This window comes from Carassius carassius, chromosome 16 (assembly GCF_963082965.1).
Source record: "Carassius carassius chromosome 16, fCarCar2.1, whole genome shotgun sequence".
Classification (NCBI taxonomy): domain Eukaryota; kingdom Metazoa; phylum Chordata; class Actinopteri; order Cypriniformes; family Cyprinidae; genus Carassius; species Carassius carassius.
The window spans coordinates 29,581,442-29,607,757 of NC_081770.1; the positions used below are offsets into that span (position 1 = coordinate 29,581,442).

Sequence of the window (26,316 nt, forward strand, 5' to 3'; positions counted from 1 at the left end):
TTGTATATCTTTTCTTTATACAACTAATTTTATTACTCTTGTGTCTTCCTTGTGTAAATGATACAGAAAGAGGCTCTACAAGATAGGTTTCCACCAATCTTTCTTATGTAATGTACTCATAACCACACCTTAAGTGACACGTGATCCAAAAATTATAACGTCACAGTGACATGTAACCATCACTGCACTATTTTACCTCCCTAAGGTAGTGAAAGAAATTTAACTACAATATTAGCATTTATCCAGATGACAGTCTTGTTCAGGACATGTTGTTTTGATTCAGTTGTTTGTAGCTTGTGGAGTTTCCACTGTCAAATACTGTACAACAAAGAGAAAGATAAAATACACTAAAACCTGCTTTAATACAAGACAATATATGAAATCATTGACTGAATTACTTACTATAGTTTCTTCAGTTTACAGTGTGGATCCTTCAGTAGAGCAGAGAGCAGCTTCACTCCTGAGTCTCCTGGTTTATTACCTCTCAGATCCAGTTCTGTCAGGTGTGAGGAGTTTGATCTCAGAGCTGAAATCAGAGCAGCACAGCCTTCCTCCCCAATATTGCAGCTCCTCAGCCTGCAGAGAGTGAAGAACATGAATGATCTCTGAGACTGTGTATAAGATTTAGAGTAAGAGTGTGTTTGTGTGTGTTCGTATGAGCACTATTTTTTTCTACACACCAGGATCGGTGCTATAGATTTTAATTTGCCAGCAGCTAAAACATTATTTTAAATGCAGTTTACCCACATGATTCCTGACTGTGATGCTGAACTAGTTTATAGTATATAAATATATATAATAGTATATAAGTGATCATTTTAAAATAAGAGTAACATTATAGTGTAACTATGACATATATTTTACTTGCGCAACCTTAAAGTTCACATAATTTGGATCAAGTTCAATTTTTATTGTAGCTCTGTTTAATTTGACACCAATTTTCAAGTGATCATTAAATTTAGAATGTGTTTCTAATTAGTAACTAGTCACAAATATTGGTTAAAATTAAATGAGAAATTTGATTATTCTGGACATCCTATCAATTTGTAAAATGTATGAGTCTTGGTTCTGATCTCATTTCCTTCCAGCTATTTTCTTTATTACAAATTGGTGTGTCTTACCATATTATTTTAATGTATTATCTTAATTATAAACACACTGTTTGTAGTGCAAACAGTTTTACCATTTACTGCACTTTGTAATTATTCTCATTATTTGGCTATAGTGACTAATGAACTACAAGTCTCAACCATAGACTTACTTTTGCTCAAAGAATAAGGTGGATACTTTCAGTTATTCATTCATCAGTGACCCATTGTAATATTTGAGTCTCACACCGACCAGAGGTCGTGGATCTCACAATCACAAACTCTCCAATCTGAACTTAGTCAGAGGAGCAAGGTTAACTTGTATCTTTAAATTGTTTGCCTACTGCTTGCTCAGAATAAAAAGGGTAGTTTGTTAGTCACTTCAGCAAAACTTTCTAAGTCAGTGATGGACGGAAATCAAAAGGTCTCTGATGATGTTCCTGCTGCTCCATTCATCCATGAGCCTTTAGTCTGTTCTGTCCTGGACACAGATTTGAGGAAATATCAGCCTCCACATGATCTACTAGTCATGATGAGTCCAGGAGAGATCAGAGTAAATCAAATATAATATTTTATTTGTCAAGTAAGAATTTATCATGCTAACTACATAATTAGACAATAAGAATCCAGTTCAGAGATAATAAATAAATAACATCAGTTGCTCAAAGATGAATCTAAGAGAGCTGCACACCTGTCAGCAGAAAAAAAATAGCATTTATGAATGTTGTTCCTCTAATATAAATACTCCTCAAACAGATTAAAATGTTCTAGACTTGGTGTTATTGAGTACATGTAAATCTGGAGAAAGATGGTAAATCTGTCATTTATGTAATTATTTGTCTGTATATTTAATTTCATGTATTACAATAACACTGTAAAGTGGCTAAAGAACTGTAAAAATATAGTAAACTTCAGGCAAATGTGCTGCCAGTATTTTACTCTTAATGTACAGGACAATGTTCATTACACTGTAATTATATTTCAAAATAAATAAATAAATAAAAATATGTAGTACTTTTATGTGAAGCTACGGCCAATTAATTGCTGCAAATGTATATAATTTTGGCTCACACTTATGTAGTTTGTTGTTCAATGGTCTATAAGTGTATATAGACACATACAGTCGTGGCCAAAAGTTTTGAGAATTACATAAATATTGGAAATGGGAAAAGTTGCTGCTTAAGGTTTTATAATAGCAATTTGCATATACTCCAGAATGTTATGAAGAGTGATCAGATGAATTGCATAGTCCTTCTTTGCCATGAAAATTAACTTAATCCCAAAAAAACCTTTCCACTGCATTTCATTGCTGTCACTAAAGGACCTGCTGAGATCATTTCAGTAATCGTCTTGTTAACTCAGGTGAGAATGTTGACGAGCACAAGGCTGGAGATCATTATGTCAGGCTGATTGGGTTAGAATGGCGGACTTGACATGTTAAAAGGAGGGTGATGCTTGAAATCATTGTTCTTCCATTGTTAACCATGGTGACCTGCAAAGAAACGCATTGCGTTGCATAAAAATGGCTTCACAGGCAAGGATATTGTGGCTACTAAGATTGCACCTAAATCAACAATTTATAGGATCATCAAGAACTTCAAGGAAAGAGGTTCAATTCTTGTAAAGAAGGCTTCAGGGCATCCAAGAAAGTGCCAGGATCATCTCCTAAAGAGGATTCAGCTGCGGGATCGGAGTGCCACCAGTGCAGAGCTTGCTCAGGAATGGCAGCAGGCAGGTGTGAGCGCATCTGCACGCACAGTGAGGCGAAGACTTTTGGAAGATGGCCTGGTGTCAAGAAGGGCAGCAAAGAAGCCACTTCTCTCCAAAAAAAACATCAGGGACAGATTGATCTTCTGCAGAAAGTATAGTGAATGGACTGCTGAGGACTGGGGCAAAGTCATATTCTCAGATGAAGCCCCGATTGTTTGGGGCATCTGGAAAAAGGCTTGTCGGGAGAAGAAAAGGTGAGCGCTACCATCAGTCCTGTGTCATGCCAACAGTAAAGCATCCTGACACCATTCATGTGTGGGGTTGCTTCTCATCCAAGGGAGTGGGCTCACTCACAATTCTGCCCAAAAACACAGCCATGAATAAAGAATGGTACCAAAACACCCTCCAACAGCAACTTCTTCCAACAATCCAACAACAGTTTGGTGAAGAACAATGCATTTTCCAGCACGATGGAGCACCGTGCCATAAGGCAAAAGTGATAACTAAGTGGCTCGGGGACCAGAATGTTTAAATTTTGGGTCCATGGCCTGGAAACTCCCCAGATCTTAATCCCATTGAGAACTTTTGGTCAATCCTCAAAAGGCGGGTGGACAAACAAAAACCCACTAATTCTGACAAACTCCAAGAAGTGATTATGAAAGAATGGGTTGCTATCAGTCAGGATTTGGCCCAGAAGTTGATTGAGAGCATGCCCAGTCGAATTGCAGAGGTCCTGAAAAAGAAGGGCCAACACTGCAAATACTGACTCTTTGCGTAATTGTCGATAAAAGCCTTTGAAACATATGAAGTGTTTGTAATTATATTTCAGTACATCACAGAAACAACTGAAATAAAGATCTAAAAGCAGTTTAGCAGCAAACTTTTTGAAAACTAATATTTATGTAATTCTCAAAACTTTTGGCCACGACTGTACATTTGTTTTGGGCACATTCAGTACAATCATTGTATTTGACCATTTACATTGCTTTTTTCATACAATGCTTTCCATTGTGTGAAAAAAAAAAAACATTTCTCAAAATATTTTTTTTATTTTCCACAAATAAAGTCAATGTTTTGAAATGCCATGAAGAAAAGTAAAGTGATGACAAAATTTTCATTTTTGGGTAAACTATCAAGGGATTGTACATTAAAATTTTTTGTTTGGCAGTATTGTCACACTGTTTGTTGTGTTCAATAATATAATAACACTCACTCTAGTTTCTTCAGTTTACAGTGTGGATCCTCCAGTAGAGCAGAGAGCAGCTTCACCCCTGAGTCATCTGGTTTATTACAGCTCAGATCCAGTTCTGTCAGGTGTGAGGGGTTTGATCTCAAAGCTGAAATCAGTGCAGCACAGCCTTCCTCTCCAATACTGCAGTAACACAGCCTGCAGAGAGTGAAGAAATTGAATGATCTCTGAGACTGAGTTTCTGTTTTAGTGTGAGAGTCATTGTGTGTGTGTTTGTATGAGCTCTACTTTTTCTATAAACCAGGATTGCTGCTATAGAGATTTTAACTTGCCAGCACAAGCACAAGCTAAGAAACTAATAGAAATGCACTCTACTCACACGATCCCCGATACTGAACTAGTTTATCATTTTCATTTTTCAAACCTTTTGTAGTACATGCAATAATGTTAAAATATTAAGAGTAACATAATTAACATTATTAACGCTCTGGTGTTTAAGATGGTGTGGAGATTTAGATGGCAGGTATATTTGGAAAATTGTCATTACTTATTTTTTCTCACACTGAAATAGAGAAAGTAGCATTTCTGAATGTTGTTCCCTCTTATATAAATACTCTTCAAACAGATTAAAATATTATAGTCTTCGTGTCACTGAGTTCATGTAAATCTGTTATTCATGAATTGGAGAAAGATTTGCCAATTTGTATTTTTGTAATTATTTATCTGTATTTTTTGTTTTGGATTATACTTATGTACTTTTATTTTTAATAGTATATAAGTGTATTTACAAACATACATTAAAACTGATATATCATTATAATAATTTAATTTGATAACTTACATTTTGTGACTGGTGTGTGGTAGTTTACAATGGGGCTAGTCCCAGCCTCAGAAATGTCTGATGCATATGGGACACAAAAGTGGAAACACTTCAGGAATGTCGAAGTCATTATCGGAGTGGTTGAATTCTACAGGATTTCCGGGAGACGCGTGTGTCGTGTTCTTTAACGTTCCGCCTGGAAACAAAACCCCTCACGAAAGAAAAAAGCCATTGTGTTTACAATTGTGACGACCAGCGCTTATCAGGTTCAACTAAATGCTGGATTTTCAAAAGTATGTGAAATATTTAAAGTTCACAGCATAGAATCTTTAAAATACGTCCAAGAGTTTTACACACTTGATTGTTATTGTGGCGACATTTCCATGCCATGAAACATGATGATGAATGAAACAAACTGTGATTAATTGTTGGACATGTTGGTCAAATTGGGCCTTGGCCAATGAAAGCTGCTATGGATTCAAGACCTTCAGCTTTCAGCTTGTATTCGTTCAGTCAACTTTTGTGCTGAAAACTTTAATGACAGCTTTATCTAGTCGACACTGGCACATGATCATGGTATAAGTGTGTTAATCATAGATGCTGTGCATTCAAGTCAAACAGCCACTTTACCTGAATTCTATTAATAATTTTACATAAAGCAGTTTAACCTGTTAACCAGTTATAGAGATGGTAATCATATAAATGTGCCATAAAGTCAATAATCACACTCTATTCATATAGATGGCGTTCACATTGATAGCCAGGATTACACAGTAATGGCAAGCTGATTTGCACTCAAACAGATGGTAATCATGCAGATACAGGCACATTCACTACTAATGACAGAACCTGCTTTACTGACGGCAAATAACAATCACATGCAATTTATCATACAGCTTTAATTATTACATTTAAAAACAAACTGTGATTCAATTAAAGTTCTGTTGTTAATTGTAACCTTTTACCTTTTAGTAAAGTGTAAAAGGGCTCTCAGTAGTTTAAAAACATAAGCTGAGGCAGATTTATGTTACTAAGAAAATGTATTTATTATGATTGAATTTATAAAAAAAGAGAAATTTAAAAAAAAGTAAAAAAAAAAAATATATATATATATATATATATATATATATATATATATATATATATATATATGGGTTTAGGTTTCCCCCTGCTGAACCAAAAATGTTGAGTTTTGAACAAATAATTCAAAATGACAGTACAGTTCTGTAGCTGTAAAACTGCTGCTTGTGCTCGTTTTGAAATGGTAAGATATGTGCTTGATTTATTCCTTAATTTTTTACAGGTCCCATCAAGAAGATACCATGGAGCAAACTGGAAATACATGCTGATCAAATTCATTCAGAAACGGAAACTGTGTGAGGTGAGTAGTATTATCATACATGTCTCGTCACTTTGATGATTTATGGCCTGATTTATGAGTCCTGTCAGCGTTGATTGACAGGTTGTCATATAGCCATAAATCAGCTCATAAATCTGACCGGGTACACATTTGACATATGACCTGTCTGTCAAAGGAAATTACTGTAACCCCCTTAAATGAACTGCTGGAACTTTTTAAATAACATTATTGCGGAGTGTTATTTTCTGTACTAAGTGTGTTTTGTTTTAGTCGCAAGTGTGCATAGATGTGGTTTTATGATTAGATTTCTTCTTCTAATTTTGGTTGTGGGGGTTGTATGTTGTGAATATAAAAAAAAAATAAAAAATAGGGTTAGAAATGACTGCAAAACGTTGTCGGTAGTCATGTGATGGTGAACAAAATCCACCGTTAAGATGCAATAGGTATGATAATTTCCAATATCAACAAAACACTACAGAAAAGTGGCGTCAGCTCATACAGACTGTTGATGAGATGAAAAAACACAAGTCTGGCGTCAGCTCATACAGACTGTTGATGAGATGAAAAAACACAAGTCTGCTAAATTATTAAAATTAACAAACGAAGTGCGATCAAGGTCAGAACCTCCTCAAGAACCAGCATTTGATTTTGAACAATTGTTAAATTCTCAACGGTTAGGTGATGTGTCAGAACCACGTTTTTACCCAATTTGTTTTTATTTTGAAAAATGTATACATTTTCAACAGACAGGTGAGAGACAGGTGTAGGTCTCACTACATGCTTGACCTGACTGACCCCTGCATGGGTCATACACATAGTGAAATAGAATCACTTCTAAGACAGGGTGGTGATGTGGCTGGATACACAGTAGTACCACGAGCTCGATTCAATGGCTTGGAAAACCAGAGGCTTATAAATCTAGGGGGAAATATCTAGCAGACTACACAGTGTTTTTACATTACATGTTTTCTGAAATAGTGGCATTTTCCAGATTATTAGGATGTTTTTTTTCATGGCTGTGAACGTTGTTATAACCCCAACCATTTAAATGTGGACAAGACTGAACCGAGCCCAGCGCGTAGATCAATAATGAAATTGGTCTTAAACTCGCTCTGGCGGCGGTTCTGCCATCGTGAGGGGCTGCCTACAAATTGAATTTTTGGCCAATTTGCACTACACATTTTTACCGATGAGCGCAACAACAGACATTTCTCATTTGTGTCAGACACTACTGCAATTGTTCAGTGGTCTTATGCAGATGGAAAAGCTCCCCAGACTCGTGACGTCAATGTCTTTTTACAATGAGGAGCTTTTACAATGGCCCATGCGCATTTAGAAATCTATGAGTATATGGATAGGCTGGGTGATAGGTTGCTTTATTGTGATACTGACAGTGTTGTTTATACATCAAGAAAAGGATAATATGAACCACCACTAGGTCCATATCTCTGTGATCTTACTGATGAAGTCAGACTCAATGACAATATAACCCTAACCACTTCCGGACCCAAAAGTTATTGTTTTGTCACAGCCAAGGGTAAGGTGTGTATGAAAGTGAAAGGCATAATGCTTAACGCTTTAAACTCGAAAGCAATCACATTCCATTCAATGACTGGGATTGTAAAACATTATGTAAAGGAGCGGGAAAATAGTCATCATATTCTTGCACACAACGACACTATTGTGAGGAATAGCAACCTTTTGTTACGTTCTACAAAGTGATTTTATTCTGTATACATATTTTGTATGTCTTCCCAACCACTAGGTGGCAGTAGTGGTTGTTTCCCCCCCATGCCTTATTTCTGTGCAGGTAAAGCCAGGTGAAGGTGATCTCCTGGACTGAAGGATGCTCTTTTGGGGAGTGGTCTTGTCAAGAAAGTTTAAAAGCCTCATTGTGCTCGAGGGAAGACGAGTGCGTGTTTCTTTGTTGTTATGGGGATTTGTCTAATAGTTGGTTGTTTCTAAGCTTTGCTGCTGTTCAGTTGTGACCAAGTGTTAAAACCTTTCTAGTTAATTCTTTGCCTTGCTGTTAACTTCTAAATATTGCTACATTGATATAGATACTTGTTTCTTTCTGTATTTATTCTGAAACCAATTGTGGAAACGTATTCTCTGTTTTCAATGTATATATTATAACATACCTAAACGGGATGCTCTAGGGCAGGGATAGGCAACTTCGGTCCTGGAGGGCCACTGTCCTGCAGAGTTTAGTTCCAACCCTAATTAAACACACCTGAACAAGGCAATCAGTGTTTTCGGGATTACTAGATAGATACAGGCAGGTGAGTTTTTATGAGGACTGAAGCTTTTCCACCGGAAAAAAGAATGAATGAAAAGTAGTATATTTGAATTCTGGCGCTCTCTCATGACGGTCTGTGACGCGCTCTGACACACCTGTCAGCTGATGGAGGCGGAACTTATAGCAATCGCCTTTTTCTTTGTTTGTTTTATTTTTCAACAGTTTTTATATATGTGAGTGTGTTTTATGTTTAATGTGAATGTATCTGCATGATTACCATCTGTTTGAGTGCAAATTAGCTCGCTATTACTGTATGATCACGGCTATCAAAGTAAACGTGTCTATATGAATAGAGAGTGTGGATTATTTACTTTATGGCACATTTGTGTTATTACCATCTGTATAAGTGGCCATCAGCACATCAGTATTTATTTACATCGTAATTCATTGTAAATGCTGCATTTCTAGCAATCTCAGGATTTTCTATAATTGGCATACAAAGTTTAATCTTTTTTTATTATTATTATTTTTCTTACTCAAATTATTCTTATTTTATTTTTCTAGTGCTCAATTAAATCACTTGATGTCTAAGTTTCTGTCTAGTGTTTTATAATTGAAAAAAAAACTATGCAGTGGTATGTTTAATGACTAAATAGTTTGTAGAAGCCTTCAATACAGTTGGTATTTTTTTATATATATTTGGGGGGTGTAGACATAGTCTCATAAAAATATCTTCAGTGTCTATAACTTTAAATATTTTTGAGCATTATCAAATCTGGTTGATGAAAAGTAAAGCCCAAAGGGTCTTCTTTCCAAAGACACCAAAATTATGTTTATAACACACTGAATTACGAAACTGTTACAATTATAAGTTGGGTAGAGCACTTTCAGCTGTGAGTCCCATAATGGGGGGTCAGGTTAACAGGTTAAAGCAAAACTCTTATTTTAGATTCATCAACTGAAGAACAACAGATTGCAGCACTTCCCTTCTGGGTTAAAGATGTTGGAAAGCTACACAGGTGCAACTGAAGTAACTGACCTTCTGTCCAGGCTTGGGCAGGAATTTGAAGAAAGGTTTGGTGATTTTGAAAAACTTGAGCCATATGTGGTTTTCAGTGCAAATCCTTTTATGGATCTTGTCGTTGATAACATTTCAAAGCAGATCGCTGAACAGATCGTATTATTGTCTACAAAATCGACATCGAAGGCCACTACTGTGAGAAGTAACAACTTGGTCTTCACTGAGGAACAAATATCCGTTTTTGCATCGAATGGTTTACATGGTTTTCTTTTAAACATTCGCAGCCTATTGCCAAAGATCACGGAGGTACGTGAGCTGGCCAGGAAAATCAAGGCAAGTATACTATGTTTATTCAGAAACATGGTTAGATTCATATATTACGGACTCCAAAGTTGAAATTGAAAAGTTTGTTATCGTTCGCAAAGACCAGAACAGACAAGGGGGTGGGGTTTGCATATTTGTGAGGTCTGCTATTGATTTCAATATAAGATAGGACCTGGTCAATGTTAACCTTGAAGCTGTGTGGATTGATATTTTGCTTCCAAAAAGCAAACCAATTTTGAGTGGTGTTGTTTATAGACCTCCAAATCAAAATGACTTCATCCAAAAATTGGAATGCGTTTGTGAAGGCTGTCATGATTTTTTTCAACCAGGAAGTCATTTTAACGGCAGATAATAATATTGATGTTTTGAATACAGAAGGTCTACTATACAATAGCTTTTGTGATTTTCTGAAAATGCATGGTCTAACCCAATTAATTAGTGTTCCAACCAGAATAATTGAGCATAGCCAAACTGCTATTGACCACATTATTGTATCTGAAACAAGTAAAATCCTACAAAGTGGTGTCATTGTGTATAGTGACCAATTTTTAACCAACTGTACCAGGAAAATCAAGAGGGCTCAGAGTAAATGTCATAAATCTGTGAAGAGCAGAAGTTTAAAAGGGTATAATGTTAATAATTTTCAGGACATACTTAATATTATCAACTGGATGGAAATTACCAACATATGTGATGTTGATACAGCATGGGATTGTTTTCAATCTATTTTCTTGAAAATACTTGACAAGATAGCTCCATTAAAAGAGATCAGGATTAAACAAAGATCACAGCTTTGGATAAATAATGATATTTTGGACACCATTTACTTGAGGGATAAAATCTTAAAGAATATAAAATTCTTAGAAATAAGGTTCAGCAAATGGTGGATGAGGTGAAAAAGGATTTTTTTATGTCTCAAATTGAGGAGCATAAAAAGGATCCCAAGAAATTATGGTCAACTCTTAGGCCTTTGGGGATAAAATAGAACCCTAAGCAAAAAAAAGGTAAAATAGACCTAGATATTAATGGGTCCATATTGTATGATAAAAAAAGTGGTGGCAGATACTTTTAATAGTTTCTTCACACAAGTAAGTAATCTGGTGCAGAAGCTTCCATCTACGTCAGGTTTTTTTAGTGACCCACAGAGGGTGCATAAGTTCTATGAAGAAAAGGGAGTTCAGCCAAACACTTTTTATTTCAAACAAGTAACAGAGGAGCTGGTACTAAAAAAACTCAAAGGCATAAATCTTTCCAAGGCTACTGGGTTTGACAACACCCCTGCCAGATTTCCTAAGGATGCTGCTGAAATAATCACTCCTGTCACAATTTAATTAATTTATCTATTGAAAAAAAAATCCACAGTAAATTTAAGGTGGCAAGAGTGATACCTTTATTTAAAAAGGGGCCCACATCTGATCCTGGAAATTTTCGCCTTGTATCTATCTTGTGTTCAATATCAAAAATTGTGGAAAGGATCTGTGATGAGTGGGGCGGGGCCGAGGGACGTGGGAGCGAGGCCGGTGGAGTGATTGGAGATGAGCTACACCTGTTCGACCCGCCGGTCTCGAGGCCCACGGAGGAGATGGAAGGATATAAAACTGGAGCGACGACAGTGAAGGACGAAAGAGGACCAGGCCTGGGCTTTATTTTAGGTTTTGGTTTTATTTTGTAATTAAAGTTTCATTTTGATTGTCCGCCGGTTCCTGCCTCCTTCTTACCGAAGATTATGGAGATTTAACTCATTACAGGATCATTTATTTCATTTCGTTGCCTTGTACCTTACATGTGCAGTGACAATAAAGTTGAATCTAATCTAATCTAATTTATGAGCAAATCGACAGTTATTTAGCAGAACATAACCTTTAAGTTTACTTCCAAGGTCATACCTGGTGGGCAGAGAGCAGGTGGTAGATGTCCTTGTCCTCACCACTTAAATTAACTTGCGGAGTTCCCCAGGGGAGTATTTTGGGTCCTCTCTTTTTTTTAATATATGTTAATGATATGACGTCAGCTATAAACAGAGTGTGTGTTCACTGCTCTGTGTGTGTGCACTTTGGATGGGTTAAATGCAGAGCACAAATTCTGAGTATGGGTCACCATACTTGGCTGAATATCACGTAACTTCACATGTATGCTAATTACTCTTTAATTTTCTAGAACATAATCAGAGAAATTGTCTACATAAAAGTCAAGTTCAAAGTAAATCTTGTTCATAAGCATCCGGCTTGTCGAAGAAGTACTTCAAAACATTTTCGGTGTAACGCCCACGGTTAAGCTCGTTTGCGATAATCTTTGCGGCGTCCATCTTCATTGAATTTTGATATCAGCTAGAGCCGGCCAGAGCGCTGCATAATAAGTAGCCAAGCTTCCCTTGGAGGGCGGGGGCAATAATAAAAGAAACAAAAGCCGGCTTATCAAGTATGGAAATACACACAGACAATGACACGACCCTACTGTGTGCTAGAATCTCTGAAAATCAAGCCGATTTCAACCTCAAAATGGATGCTTTTAAATAGACCAATACTGCTATCTCAAATATGGAGAGGCTTCTTCGTGATCTCAACAAATAGATTCTGCAAAAAAAATGTAAATCACAAATTTAAAAAAAATGCTTCTTTCTCATTTTGCTCGAAAATTGTGCTGCCGACTTGTGTCACTGGTTTCTGTGACAGGTAACATATATATATATATATATATATATATATATATATATATATATATATATATATATTTTTTTTTTTTGGATGGATGCTTGAGAGTTTAAAGGGTCTTGAACTGAGGGTGAGAGGGCAGCAAACAAAACAACTTCTACAGAAAACACATCTGAGTTTTTACTTTTTACTCCAGACCTTATAGTTACTGCGATGTGTTGACACTCACTGTAGTTTCTCCAGTTTACAGTGTGGATCCTCTAGTAGAGCAGAGAGCAGCTTCACTCCTGAGTCTCCTGGTGTATTATCACTCAGATTTAGTTCTGTCAGGTGTGAGGGGTTTGATCTTAGAGCTGAAATCAGAGCAGCACAGCCTTTCTGTGTAATACGACAGTAGGAGAGACTGCAGAGAATATACAGACAATTAAAAATGAGTTATTAGAGCTTGACTCATGTGTCCAATATAATTGCTGAAAAACACAGATGTAATACATATTGTAAATATAAATTATTAAACCGGACACACACACACACATGCACACACACACACACACACACACATATATATATATATATATATATATATATATATATATATATATATATATATATATATATATATATATATATATATACATATATATATATATATATATATACATATATATATATATATATATATATACATATATATATATATATATATATTTATCGATTTTCCATTTTATTTTTCAGGATACAAAAAGGTTCATATTTGATCTCCACATGTAGGTGGACATGAAACACATCTTTCTGCTGATTGTTCAACCAAAGATCAACTTGTGATGTACAAACAGTTGTTGATAAAGTTTACAAGTTAGTCAAGATTATAATTAATGTCAAACTAGAGTCTCGCTTGATGCAAAAATGAGTCCATATTTGTGGGAAGTTGTGTAAACTTTCAGTGTTGTATAGTTTCTTTTTTTTTGCAACATTCATCAGATGATTTGTTGTCTTATTGACCAGACAATAGTTTGCTAATTTAAAAAAGCACTGAAGGATGTCAAATTAAACATGGTTAATGTTACTGAAGATGTATATCTGTGCACAAAGAAAGTGTCATGAACAATGGTAGATGAAGTACAGCAAGTCTGCACGCGTGTTAAATTCATTCGCGAAACTACCGCGAGGTGGCGCAAAGGGACGGATTGCAAACTGAATGTAATTGTAAAATGTTGGTTTGTTAATGGAGATGAAAAGAAGACATGAAACAACAATAACATTATAATATAACATTGTAACATCCTTAAAAACCATTAGACACCCCAATTATAAGTTATTTCATTATCAGGAGAAAATTTAAGTGATCGAGAGGGCGCCTCCCTGTCATGCATGCACATTAATAATTTTCGCACAAACACTTGAATATGAATAATAATTTACATTTTGCATATGCATTACAAAGTAAATAATTTTTTTACATACAATTTTCCCAAATAAAACCAAACAAGATTTGTAATAAGGATAAAATATGTAGAGAAATTAAATGCTGCACGTGCACTCAGCATCATGCGTGCAAATCTTGAACTCTGATAGTTTAAGGAATATTATACACACCTACATTTAAATACGGCTGCATTTAAAAAAAAAAAAAATCTATATTTTTATTTTTTAAGTTTATGAAAACAAGTAAAGAAAACTCCCTTTAAAATCACTGAAATTGTCAATAAATGAAGCTCTTATTTACATTGTGTGCATTTTGTTGATTATAATGAGACAACTGGAGTTTAAACCTGAGGACGTTTTATTAATCAGTTCATTCTTTAGAGTTTCAATGATTTAGCTAAATCGTGCAGGTTTAATTTATTCGTTTCTTGTTTTAATTAGGCCTAAATAATGGAAGCGAAATTATACAATGCCTCACATTTTACTATATGGAGTCAAGATATATTTTTGTTGTTGATATGGACTACGTTGACAAGAGTGATTTAGTAATGTTCACTGTGAAGCTCACACTGCAATGTACCTGAGAGAAAACAGATCTGACCACCTGATCTTCACCAGGAAGGAAAAAGTGTTTCAAAGTTTGTTGTTTTGCAGAACATCACAGTTATATATGACATGAGAATAAGGCTTGATGTTAGGAATAACATTTTAAGGAAAATATAATTATGATAATGATTTATCTTCTTTTCAATCCTTGTCTGTGGTTGAATATCTCAGTGACTGAATAAAAATACTGGGGGCCCTATCATACACCTGGCGCAATGAGACGCAAGGCGCAAGTGTGTTTGCTAGTTTCAGTCCGGCGCTGTTCGCATTTTCCCATCCAGCGCCACGTCGTTTAATTAGCAAATGCATTTGCGCCCATTTGTGCGCCCATAGGTGTGCTGGTCTAAAAAAAGAGGTGTGTTCAGGCGCATTGCTATTTTAAGGAGCTGAAAATCTGGAGCAACTCAAACCTGGTCTAAAGTCTAATGTCAATGGCGCAATTTTTTTTTGTTATTTAAAGAGCCCGTTGGTAGAAAATGCGCCTCTGGGCGGGTCCACAGTGCGCGTTGACTTTTCTTATTACACATAGGGATGCGCATCACACAAACATGCCAAATTTTACAAACAAAAGGATAACAGTGTAAAAGTATATTATTGTGTAGGCTACATAAATATAAAAATGTAATGAGGATAGTCATTGCATGTATTCGAATTAGGCAACCTATTTGCAATTCAGCCTATTACTACTTAGAATGATGAATGAAATTGGCTAATTAATTGAACAATCATGACAATACACACACATATATATTAACTGACTCATCGTGCTTTGGTGGATTCCTGCTTGTCCCGTAGATGATCTGCTCGGCGGCTTTAATTTCAAAATGTAAATAGTGATCCGTCATGGCGCGAGCACATCTCGCTCTTAAAGGGAATTGGAGATGACACTCTGATTGGTTTATTGAACGTTATGCCCATTTACTTATTTTCAGTATGCTTATGAAGAAACATTCATATCTGTCTACTTGGCTAGTTAATCCAAACAATATAAAAATGTATACTGTTGATAAACAATATAAAAACAGACATCACATAGGGCTAAATGCGTAGTATTTTAATAAAGCTGTCAACCTTACGGCAGCTGGGAATTTGAACGTGCATGAGTTATTTAATCTGTGTTATTTTAATGTTTGGACCTAAAACATGAGACACTGGGGGGAAAAATTATGGCAGCACCATAAATGAAAATATTTTTCCTCGAGTGGCTTTGACTAAAAATATTTTACTTTTTCGTCAGTTTTACTAAGAATACTTTGTCTAATAATTTAATTTAATTGGATTATTGTACTTATGAATTGTTAGGTTGAAATTGAATTACTTTAATTTATTCCAACAAACCTGAATGCAACTTTTAAGTGATGATGATGATCCCAATCCAATATTTGTAAAATCAGAGTCACAACCCTGTTCCTGAAGGCACCTCAACATTGCAGAGTTTGGATGAATCTCTCTTATCAAACACACTTGATTCAACTCATCAGATCTGTGATGTTAGCTGAGTGTGCCAAATAGGAAAGACCTCAAAATATACAGAAACATCGTAGAGAACCACAGGTCTCCTGTATAAAATAAAGTCCATTAAACAAAGACACTGTAAAATACTCACTCAATCTTTCTAGATGCTTTGATCACTGGCAGCAGCCTTAGAAGACATTCTTCTGATCGATCATATTTACTCAGTATAAACTCATCCAGATCTTCTTCTGAGTTCAACAGCACAAACACCAGAGCCGACCACTGAGCAGAAGACAGAGAGACTCCAGAGAGACGAGAGACATCTGTTCTGCTCAGGTATGTTTGTACTTCCTGCTCTAGTGAATGATCATTCAGTTCATTCAGACAGTGGAACAGATTGATGGATTTCTCTGGAGAGCGATTCTTCCTGATCTTCTGTTTGATGTATGTAGCTGTTTCCTGATTGATATCAGAGCTGCTTACTGTCTTTCTTAGGAGGCCTTGTAAGAGAGTCTGATTAGACTCTAGAGAGAGACCGAGAAGGAACCGGAGGAAAAGATCCCAGTGTCCATTCTCACTCTGTAAGGCATTGTCTACTTCTCTCTTCAGTAAACTGATCATTGATGACCTGAACACATTCCTCAGTCCTGTGTTTTGTTCAGAAAAGGACAGCAGCTTGAATAAAGCAGTAAGAAACTCCTGAATACTCAGATGAACAAAGCTGAACACCTTCCCCAGTTGCAGTCCAAACTCCTCTCTGAAGATCTGGGTACAAACTCCTGAGTACACGGACCCTTCTCTGACATCAATGCCGCTCTCTTTCAGGTCCTTCTCGTAGAAGATCATGTTCCCTTTTTCCAGCTGTTCAAAAGCCAGTTTTCCTAGAGACAGAACAGTCTTTCTAGCCTGATCAGGATCGATTTCATATTTCCCATCATATTTCTGTGTTTTCAGTTTGGTCTGAAAGATCAGGAAGTGTGTGAACATCTGTGTGAGAGTCTTGGGGATCTCTGCACTCTCTGCTTTACCCATCATCCTCTCCAGAACAGTGGCTGAAATCCAGCAGAAGACTGGGATGTGACACATGATGAACAGGCTTCTTGATGATCGGATGTGTGTGACGATTCTATCAGCCAGACTCGGATCATTTATTCTCTTCCTGAAATAGTCCTCCTTCTGAGGGTCGTTGAATCCTCGTACCTCTGTGACCTGGTGGACACACTCAGGAGGGATCTGATTGGCTGCTGCTGGTCGAGAGGTGATCCAGAGAAGAGCAGAAGGAAGTAGGTTCCCCTTGATGAGGTTAGTCAGCAGCACATCCACTGAAGCTGATTCTGTCACATCAGACAAGCTCCAATTGTTTTGGAAATCTAGACGCAGTCGACACTCATCCAGACCATCAAATATGAACATGACTTTGTAGTCCTCATAATCTGCTGACTTTAATTCTTTGGTTTCTGTGTGAAGGTGGTTTAGAAGATCCACAAGACTGAGATGTTTCTGTATCAAGTTCAGCTCCCTGAAAGGAAGTGGAAATATGAAATGAACGTCCTGATTGGCTTTTCCTTCAGTCCAGTCCAGAATGAACTTCTGCACAGAGACTGTTTTTCCAATTCCAGCGACTCCTTTAGTCAGCACAGTTCTGATGGGTTTGTCTTGTCCAGGTGAGGGTTTAAATATGTCATTGCAGTTGATTGGTGTCTCCTGTGTCTCTGGTCTCCTGGACACTGTCTCAATCTGTCTCACCTCATGTTCGTTATTGACCTCTCCACTGCCTCCCTCTGTGATGTAGAGCTCTGTGTAGATCTCATTCAGTGTTCGTGTTGAGTCTCCATGATTGGACAGTCCTTCACTGAGTCTCTGATATTTATCCTGCAGTCTGGATTTGAGTTGTTGATCCACAGGCATCAGTTCTGAGCAAAGGAAATGATTGTTGTTATTGGTAGAGCAATATATTAGAAATGTATTTTTAGGTTTGATATGTTAGGTATTATAATGTGTCGTGGCTAGGGATATGCGGGTATAACATTTTCCTGTTGTGATTAATTGCTCATGCTTTTATCACAGTAAACTGTATTATCACGGTATTGGAATTTAGTTCAATTTAGTGTTAGTAACTGAACATTTAAATAAAATAAAGCAATATAGAAAAATATATAAAGTTAAAAGTTTTGCACAGATTAATGTGCAAAAGAACTGTAAAGACCAATAGGTATCACTTTACAATAAAACCTCATTAGTTAACCATTAACATTCACATTGAGCAATAGCTACATGTGCTACAGGAGTTACTAATCTTTGTTAAAAAAAGTTAGCTCATTAAATAATACAGTTACAACTTTACATTTTAACAATGTGTTATTATATAAGAGTACCTAAGATTAATGAATGTTCATATGAATTTTTCATTGGCAGTTTGTTAACTAATAAATTAACTAATGTTAAAAATGAAGACCTAAACTAAAAACTAAACACTTTCAAACTATATATGGCATGTTGAAGGCCAGATTAAAATAGCCTATTAAGTCTTAATACTTAAGTATTTGTCACTGTGATGAAAACATCATAGCAAATAAACAAATCTGAATCGCTATTTAAAATTATTTAAATATGTTTTAGAAAGTAGTGCAGCTGCTTTATTTATGGGGTTTCCAGAGTAAAGGCTGCTTTTTTTCTACAGTTTAGCGCCATCTGCTGTCAGAGAGTGAATGTGCTTTCATTCAGCTCATCTCTCACGTGTTCCTCCATGTGCTTCTCATGCATGCTTGTTTACATCAGAGCGCACAAGATCTTTCAAGCAGCATACTGTATGCAGCAGGGTTGTGCATTTTGACCAGTTGATGGGAATAGTATTCTTAAAATGCATTCCAAATTCGGAATAATTTGTAATATATATAATTATTTGCGTTATTTATAAGTGCCCACGATAACAATATCGTGCATATTCATTACCGTGATATATCACATTACCGAATACCGGAACAAGTCTAGTGCACATGTACGAACCCAGATGTCAGTCGTGACATTCAGAAACATTAGTGACTGAAGACAGAAATATGATAATAAAAACACAGGCTATAATCTGCTGATCCAGAGCTCTTACTGGTCTGTAGTGTGTCAGCGAGGTCTGTCTGGTTCATCTTCCTCAGGATGAGCAGTGTGATCTTCAGAAGACCCTCTCTGACTCTGCTATGACCCTCATCATCATAACAGTCTCTTTCAGAGCATTCTGGGTAATCTGGACTCAATAGTCTCTTAATGCTTTTTAACTCAGAAATGATATTGTGCTCAATCTCCTGAAATCATAGTAAATGTTCAAACAATAAACCTGCATTCAGTCACAGAGAAGGTGAACCAAAGGATCAATACACAAGAGTTAAAGCATGAATATTAATAAACATCACTGAATTATATCAGACTTGCTAATAACTTCCACTGTATGCTCAAACATCATCGTCTACAGATACTGAGGTTAAAAGAGAGAGTTTGACTGGATTGGCTGTTTGTTAGATTGATGTTCATCTTTGTGCAGCAGTCAGGTTACATATGGATTCATCTTCTCTACTTTGATCTGCTTTATAGTGGCCTACAACTTATCTTACGTGTGTGTAGGAAAGTAAATATGACGATTATATAGTGGATTTCACACATTTCTCAGTTCATACTCTTATTATTGTGTTGAATCTACACACACGCACACACAGAGACGCCGCCCACCTCGCTGGCGTCTCTGCCACCACTGTGTGTGTGATCATCTGTGTTTTATGTGGTTTTAAGTTTTTTTTTTGGAAGTATCCTAACTCTGGATTATTAGTGTGATCGATCCCTGATGACATGATTATGGTTGCACTTAATAATCATACACTTGTTTGCCTTCTATGTCTATTGATTGTTTGGGAAGCCGCACAAACATTCCATGTGATTGCCTGTCATAGCGTACTGCCGGCATGAGCTTCTTCAGTTGCGGTTTTCAGCATCAAGTCTATTGGATCCTGATGTCGATCTTTCAGAAATCAAGCCCAGGGCAAAAGTTAGGAAGAGAGACAGCAGAGGAGGTGTCCGGGTCAGAAACCGCCGGCGGGGATATAAACCTGTCTTACCCTCGGTTACTATGGGGAATGTCCGCTCTCTCGTCAACAAGGCGGATTAATTAACAGCTTGTTTGAAGTTCGATCGCACGTTTCGGCCGACCAGTTTACTCAGTTTTTCTGAGATGTGGCTGTCTGATAGGATACCTGATTCTCATGTGGAGATGGAAGGCTTTGCACTTCACACGATTGACAGAGATCAAGCAAGTACGGGTAAGAAGCAAGGTGGAGGTGTCTGTCTGTATGTGAACAACCGCTGGTGTCATACTCAACATGTAACAGTAAAAGAAAGAGTTTGGTGACCCGAATATCAAGCTCATTGCAGTGAGTTGTAGACCTTACTACCTATTTCCCATGATATTGTCATTGAGACAATTTCGAGAACTTACAGCGCTCCTCTTCAGATGCGCTGGTTACAACCCGAATTCCGGAAAAGTTGGGACGTTTTTTACATTTTAATAAAATTAAAACTAAAGGAATTTCAAATCACATGAGCCAATATTTTATTCACAATAGAACATAGATAACGTAGCAAATGTTTAAACTGAGAAATTTTACACTTTTATCCACTTAATTAGCTCATTTAAAATTTAATGCCTGCTACAGGTCTCAAAAAAGTTGGCACGGGGGCAACAAATGGCTAAAAAAGTTTTGCAAAGATTCAGCTGGGAGAACATCTAGTGATTAAGTTAATTGATATCAGGTCTGTAACATGATTAGCTATAAAAGCTTTGTCTTAGAGAAGCAGAGTCTCTCAGAAGTAAAGATGGGCAGAGGCTCTCCAATCTGTGAAAGACTGCGTAAAAAAATTGTGGAAAACTTTAAAAACAATGTTCCTCAATGTCAAATTGCAAAGGCTTTGCAAATCTCATCATCTACAGTGCATAACATCATCAAAAGATTCAGAGAAACTGGAGAAATCTCTGTGCGTAAGGGACAAGGCCGGAGACCTTTATTGGATGCCCGTGGTCTTCGGGCTCTCAGACGACACTGCATCACTCATCGGCATGATTGTGTCAATGACATTACTAAATGGGCCCAGGAATACTTTCAGAAACCACTGTCGGTAAACACAATCCGCCGTGCCATCAGCAGATGCCAACTAAAGCTCTATCATGCAAAAAGGAAGCCATATGTGAACATGGTCCAGAAGCGCCGTCGTGTCCTGTGGGCCAAGGCTCATTTAAAATGGACTATTTCAAAGTGGAATAGTGTTTTATGGTCAGACGAGTCCAAATTTGACATTCTTGTTGGAAATCACGGTCGCCGTGTCCTCCGGGCTAAAGAGGAGGGAGACCTTCCAGCATGTTATCAGCGTTCAGTTCAAAAGCCAGCATCTCTGATGGTATGGGGGTGCATAAGTGCGTACTGTATGGGCAGCTTGCATGTTTTGGAAGGCTCTGTTAATGCTGAAAGGTATATAAAGGTTTTAGAGCAACATATGCTTCCCTCCAAACAACGTCTATTTCAGGGAAGGCCTTGTTTATTTCAGCAGGACAATGCAAAACCACATACTGCAGCTATAACAACAGCATGGCTTCGTTGTAGAAGAGTCCGGGTGCTAACCTGGCCTGCCTGCAGTCCAGATCTTTCACCTATAGAGAACATTCGGCGCATCATTAAACGAAAAATACGTCAAAGACGACCACGAACTCTTCAGCAGCTGGAAATCTATATAAGGCAAGAATGGGACCAAATTCCAACAGCAAAACTCCAGCAACTCATAGCCTCAATGCCCAGACGTCTTCAAACTGTTTTGAAAAGAAAAGGAGATGCTACACCATGGTAAACATGCCCCGTCCCAACTATTTTGAGACCTGTAGCAGAAATCAAAATTGAAATGAGCTCAGTTTGTGCATAAAATTGTAAACTTTCTCAGTTTAAACATTTGCTATGTTATCTATGTTCTATTGTGAATAAAATATTGGCTCATGTGATTTGAAAGTCTTTTAGTTTTCATTTTGTTAAAATTTAAAATACGTCCCAACTTTTCTGGAATTCGGGTTGTATTTTGAACGGGGATTTTAATCACTGCACTCTCTCCACCACCTTACCATCTTTTAAACAAATGGTGACGTGTCCTACGAGGGGTGACAATATTATTGATTTGTTTTATACAAATGTTAAGGATGGCTATGTTGCTAAATTGCTTCCTCCGCTGGGTAAATCATACCATACGCTGATAAACTTGACTTCCAAATATTCACCCGTGATACGTAAACAGCGATTACATTAAAGACTGCGCGCGTCTGGACAGATGATGCTTGCGAAACACTAAAGGGGTGCTTTGAATGCACCGACTGGTCTGTGTTTTTTGATGGAGACAGTGATTTGGACAGTATCTCTGACAAAGTGACTTGTTATTAGGGCTGCAACTAACGATTATTTTGATAATCGATTAATCTGTCGATTATTTTTACGAGTAATCGATTAATCGGTTTATGTACTTATATTTTAGTTATTTCCATTTTTCCCCCAAGTAAATTATTAATAAATGGTCTTTATCCTTCAGCATAGATTTTTAAGAGATTTTAACCATTTTGCACTGTCATATCCTCATCAAAAATATACCTGGAGTTGTTTTATTGTGTTAGTAATCCTTTGTCGAACTCTTCTGCAATCAGAACACTGACCCATACTCTAGCAAATTTCACAAGATTTCAAATAATGTTTTCACCATGGCAGTCCTTAGAGCTCCTAAAGTAGTTTAACATCCCGAACAAAGCTTATTAAGGAATCTTTCAGAACATATTTTCACGAAGAATAAGGATAAAACAGAATAAAATTGCAGTGCATTGTATTTTATTATTTACTGGGAAAAAGCTTTATAGCTTTTGCTGTGAAATTGTAAACAATCCTTCAAAAAAAGTGCCAATGGCATGAAACCTGAATGGAACTCACAATTTAAAGCAAAATCCATCAGAAGGTTGTCCAGAAAAAAAAATAGGACACACACAAAAAACCTGCTGTGTGAAAAAGAGCAGTGAATAATACTTCATAAAAAAAAGTGCATTTCAAATATCTACATTTACCTCTCTCATTCAGTCATAATTAGGCTGCACGATTGAATTTTGAACTGGTAAACGACAAACTGATCACAGAACATGTTTGTAAAGCTTTAAATGTTAACTGTTAAAAAGCAATGTTATCAGCTTTTACGACTAAACATTTGCAAACAACATTGTACTGGAGAATCTGCACAAATGAAAGTCTTAGGGGCCGTTCACAAATCGCGCCTAAAAACGCATGGAAAACGCTAGGCGCACCGCTTTCTCCTTCTTTCCAAAGCGCTCGGGCAGAAGCGCCCCTGAGGCGTCTGCCTTTGATAAGCAACCATGACGTGCTCTCTCCTTGAAGACGCGGAAATTTCAGCAAAGGATAAATGGATTTGCAGCTCAAAAAATCGCGTGCAGTAGCTCTGCTACTAAATTTATTTCAAAATGGAAATCCATATACAGCTATGATCAGCTGTTCCTTTCATCTTGACTGAGCTTTTAACGTTGTTACGGGAAAGGATGAAGCTGATTGGTTAGTTCTTGTCAGATGACCCGCGGTGCGGTTGCGGCATTCTGAAAAGTTTAAATGTTTTTAACTCGATGCGGTGCGGTGTTGGAAATAACGAACTTGAACGCGCAAAAGACGCGATATGTGAACGTCCCCTTAAACAGTGCAGTAGTGCAGAGTTTACAGGTTACTCTTCTTTTTTAAAGGCTCAATGTAAAGTACTCCCACATCACGCTGAATGCTGCAGACATAGACATCATATGATGTCTATGGCTGCAGAGACGCTGTTCGGGAAGCACGTGACATAAAACAAGGCCAGCTATTGGCTATTCGCTACTTCTCCTGCTGTACTGGCTGAGTAAAACCTCCGGTGGCTCATTGCTGCCACACTTTGGTCACCGCAGATTTGAAATATGCACGAAATGAGCCGCTTACGGCAAATAAAAGTTATTTAGCAACGAATCGATGACTAAATTAGTTGACAACTATTTTAATAATCGATTTTAATCGATTAAATCGATTCGTTGTTTCAGCTCTACTTGTTATATTAATTTTTTTGCCAGGTTTGATGAGAATGTCCTCTCTAATCTTAGGCAGAGCAGTTCTGAGGACTGTAGTTCAGCTATTAATCTTAATACTGAAGAGGTTCAGCTATGCTCTGTCCTTCATTCACTGTTTTCTTTGTCTCTGTCCTCTGCTAAAATCCCGGTTATGTGGAAAAAATCTTGCATTATTCCTATACCTAAAAAGCCAAGGTGTCCAATAGTCTTGCTAATCTGAGGCCTATATCTCTGACATCACACATTATGAAATGTTTTGAGAGGGCTGTACTTGATCATCTGACTAGGCAGGTGTCTGTTTTTCAGGATCCCTTGCTTAGCCTTGCATTTGCATGTAGGAAGGATGTGGGGGTAGATGATGCACAATTATTTATGCTACATAATATTTATAGTCATCTCGAATCTACTGCTATTTCTGTTAAAATCATGTTTTGGGGTTTTTTTTGAGTGCTTTTAATACTGTACAGCCACATATTTTAGTTAACAAATTAATTCATTTTAAATTGCATAATACAACTATTGCCTGGATTTTAGATTATCTGTTATTACGACCACAGTTTGTTAGGTTTGGTAACAAACAGTCTGACATTATTTTAACTAATACTGGAGCACCTCAGGGCACAGTTCTATCTCCCTTTTTATTTACACTTTACACTGCGGACTATAGGCATAGTCAGTCATCTTGTATGTTACAAAAATTCTCTGACGACACTGCCTTAGTAGGTCTACTTAATCAATGTGATGACCTTGCTTATCTTTTTCTAGCTGGTGTGAGTCAAACTTTCTAAAACTAAATATAGGGAAGACTAAAGAACTTGTGATTGATTTTAGAAAGAAAAAGGAGAAGGTCCTCCCAGTTGCAATTAATGGCCAGCCGATCTAAATTGTCATATACATTTTTAGGTGTCCATTTGGATGAAAAATTTAATTGGAAAGAGAACACTGATGTTTTAATAAAGAAGGCTTAGTCAATACTTTTCTTTTTGAGAAAACTCAGATCTAGCTTATCTGTTAAAAGTAGGATAAATAAGCTGATCAAGAGAGCTGGTTCAGTTATTGGTCTTATCCTCTTTGTGGAGAAGAAGATGAGGCCGAAATTAAAATTTTTTATGTTTTTTGAAGGCCATCCACTATACAGTGTTTTTAATGGACTCAGAAGCTCTTTCAGCGAGCATTTAATTATACCTCGGTGCTCCAGTGAGCGACTGAGAAAGACTTTTGTTCCTGGAGTGGTCAGATATTTTAATGAACACTGTTGACTGTCAAACTGTTGAACTGTCTGTTCTTTGCCTTGCATTTCTGAATTGTGTAACTGTATCTCTCTCTCTCTCTCTCTCTCTCTCTCTCGCTCACTCACACACATAAACACACAAAACCAACCTTAAAGATGGAGTCTAAGTTCTTCTTTGCTGTATGTGATTGCAGTCCGTTATGTTTTTGACTGTAGTTAAACAAATATTTAATATTTTTGTAAACATTGGTAAATTAATGAATATTATAAATATCATTTATATTTCTCATACTGTAAACTAAACAACACCTCAGATCAGCAGATCTGTCTCCCGAACTGAATTTACGTGGAGGATCCATAGACGCGTCACTCTTCATGGACACACAGCTGGGTTCTGGAGATTCATTCTGACATAGACTGAAATATAACAGCAATACAAACTGTTTCTGAAAATCTCACTCTGCTCTGACAGAAACACATTCACTGTTTCAACCTCTCTTTCACGAGTTCACGCTTACATATAATTAGCTGAGGTATGGTATGCATATTTGGCGTGCTGTCCGGGGAAGGGCTCCTAACTCGGGAATGGCCCAAACCTAGAGTACCCCCCTTTCCCCGTCTATTTATAAAGTGAACTCAAAGTGAGGAGATGGGGTGGAGGAAGGATGCTGATAAACCGTCAATGGATAGAGGTAAGTCAGCGATATTTATACTATGGGATTGATTACTTGATTATGGTCCACCTGTGTTGATTAGGCTAAGTATCTGACGCGCTCCTCCTGAATCTTGTTAATAAAACATCATTTAATGTTCATCTTTCACTTGAGGAGTCTGTTGTGACTTGAGAGTTAAAAGATAAAATTATTTTTCTATGAATAAAAGGAATCTGCCCCATGTGCTCTTTCCATTCATACATTATACAACAAAATACACACATATAGATAAAGACACAGAAACATCCAGCAGCAATACAGACAGCTGGTGAAAATATCCATAACACACCACAGCTACAGTAAATATGAGACTCATAATATCTCACCTGGAC

The 26,316-nt window shown here is 37.0% G+C and overlaps 1 protein-coding gene across 1 annotated transcript; it reads right to left on the reverse strand.

Moving 5' to 3' along the window:
- Positions 1 to 401: 401 nt before the first annotated feature.
- On the reverse strand, positions 402 to 26,166 carry LOC132160233 (NACHT, LRR and PYD domains-containing protein 3-like). Its single transcript, XM_059569967.1, has 8 exons — positions 26,162 to 26,166; positions 25,581 to 25,688; positions 25,421 to 25,481; positions 18,992 to 19,184; positions 16,040 to 17,801; positions 12,632 to 12,805; positions 4,012 to 4,185; positions 402 to 576 (listed from the first exon to the last, which is right to left on the reverse strand). The coding sequence occupies exons 1-8, from the start codon at positions 26,164 to 26,166 to the stop codon at positions 402 to 404; spliced, it is 2,652 nt and encodes an 883-aa protein (XP_059425950.1).
- Positions 26,167 to 26,316: the final 150 nt, after the last annotated feature.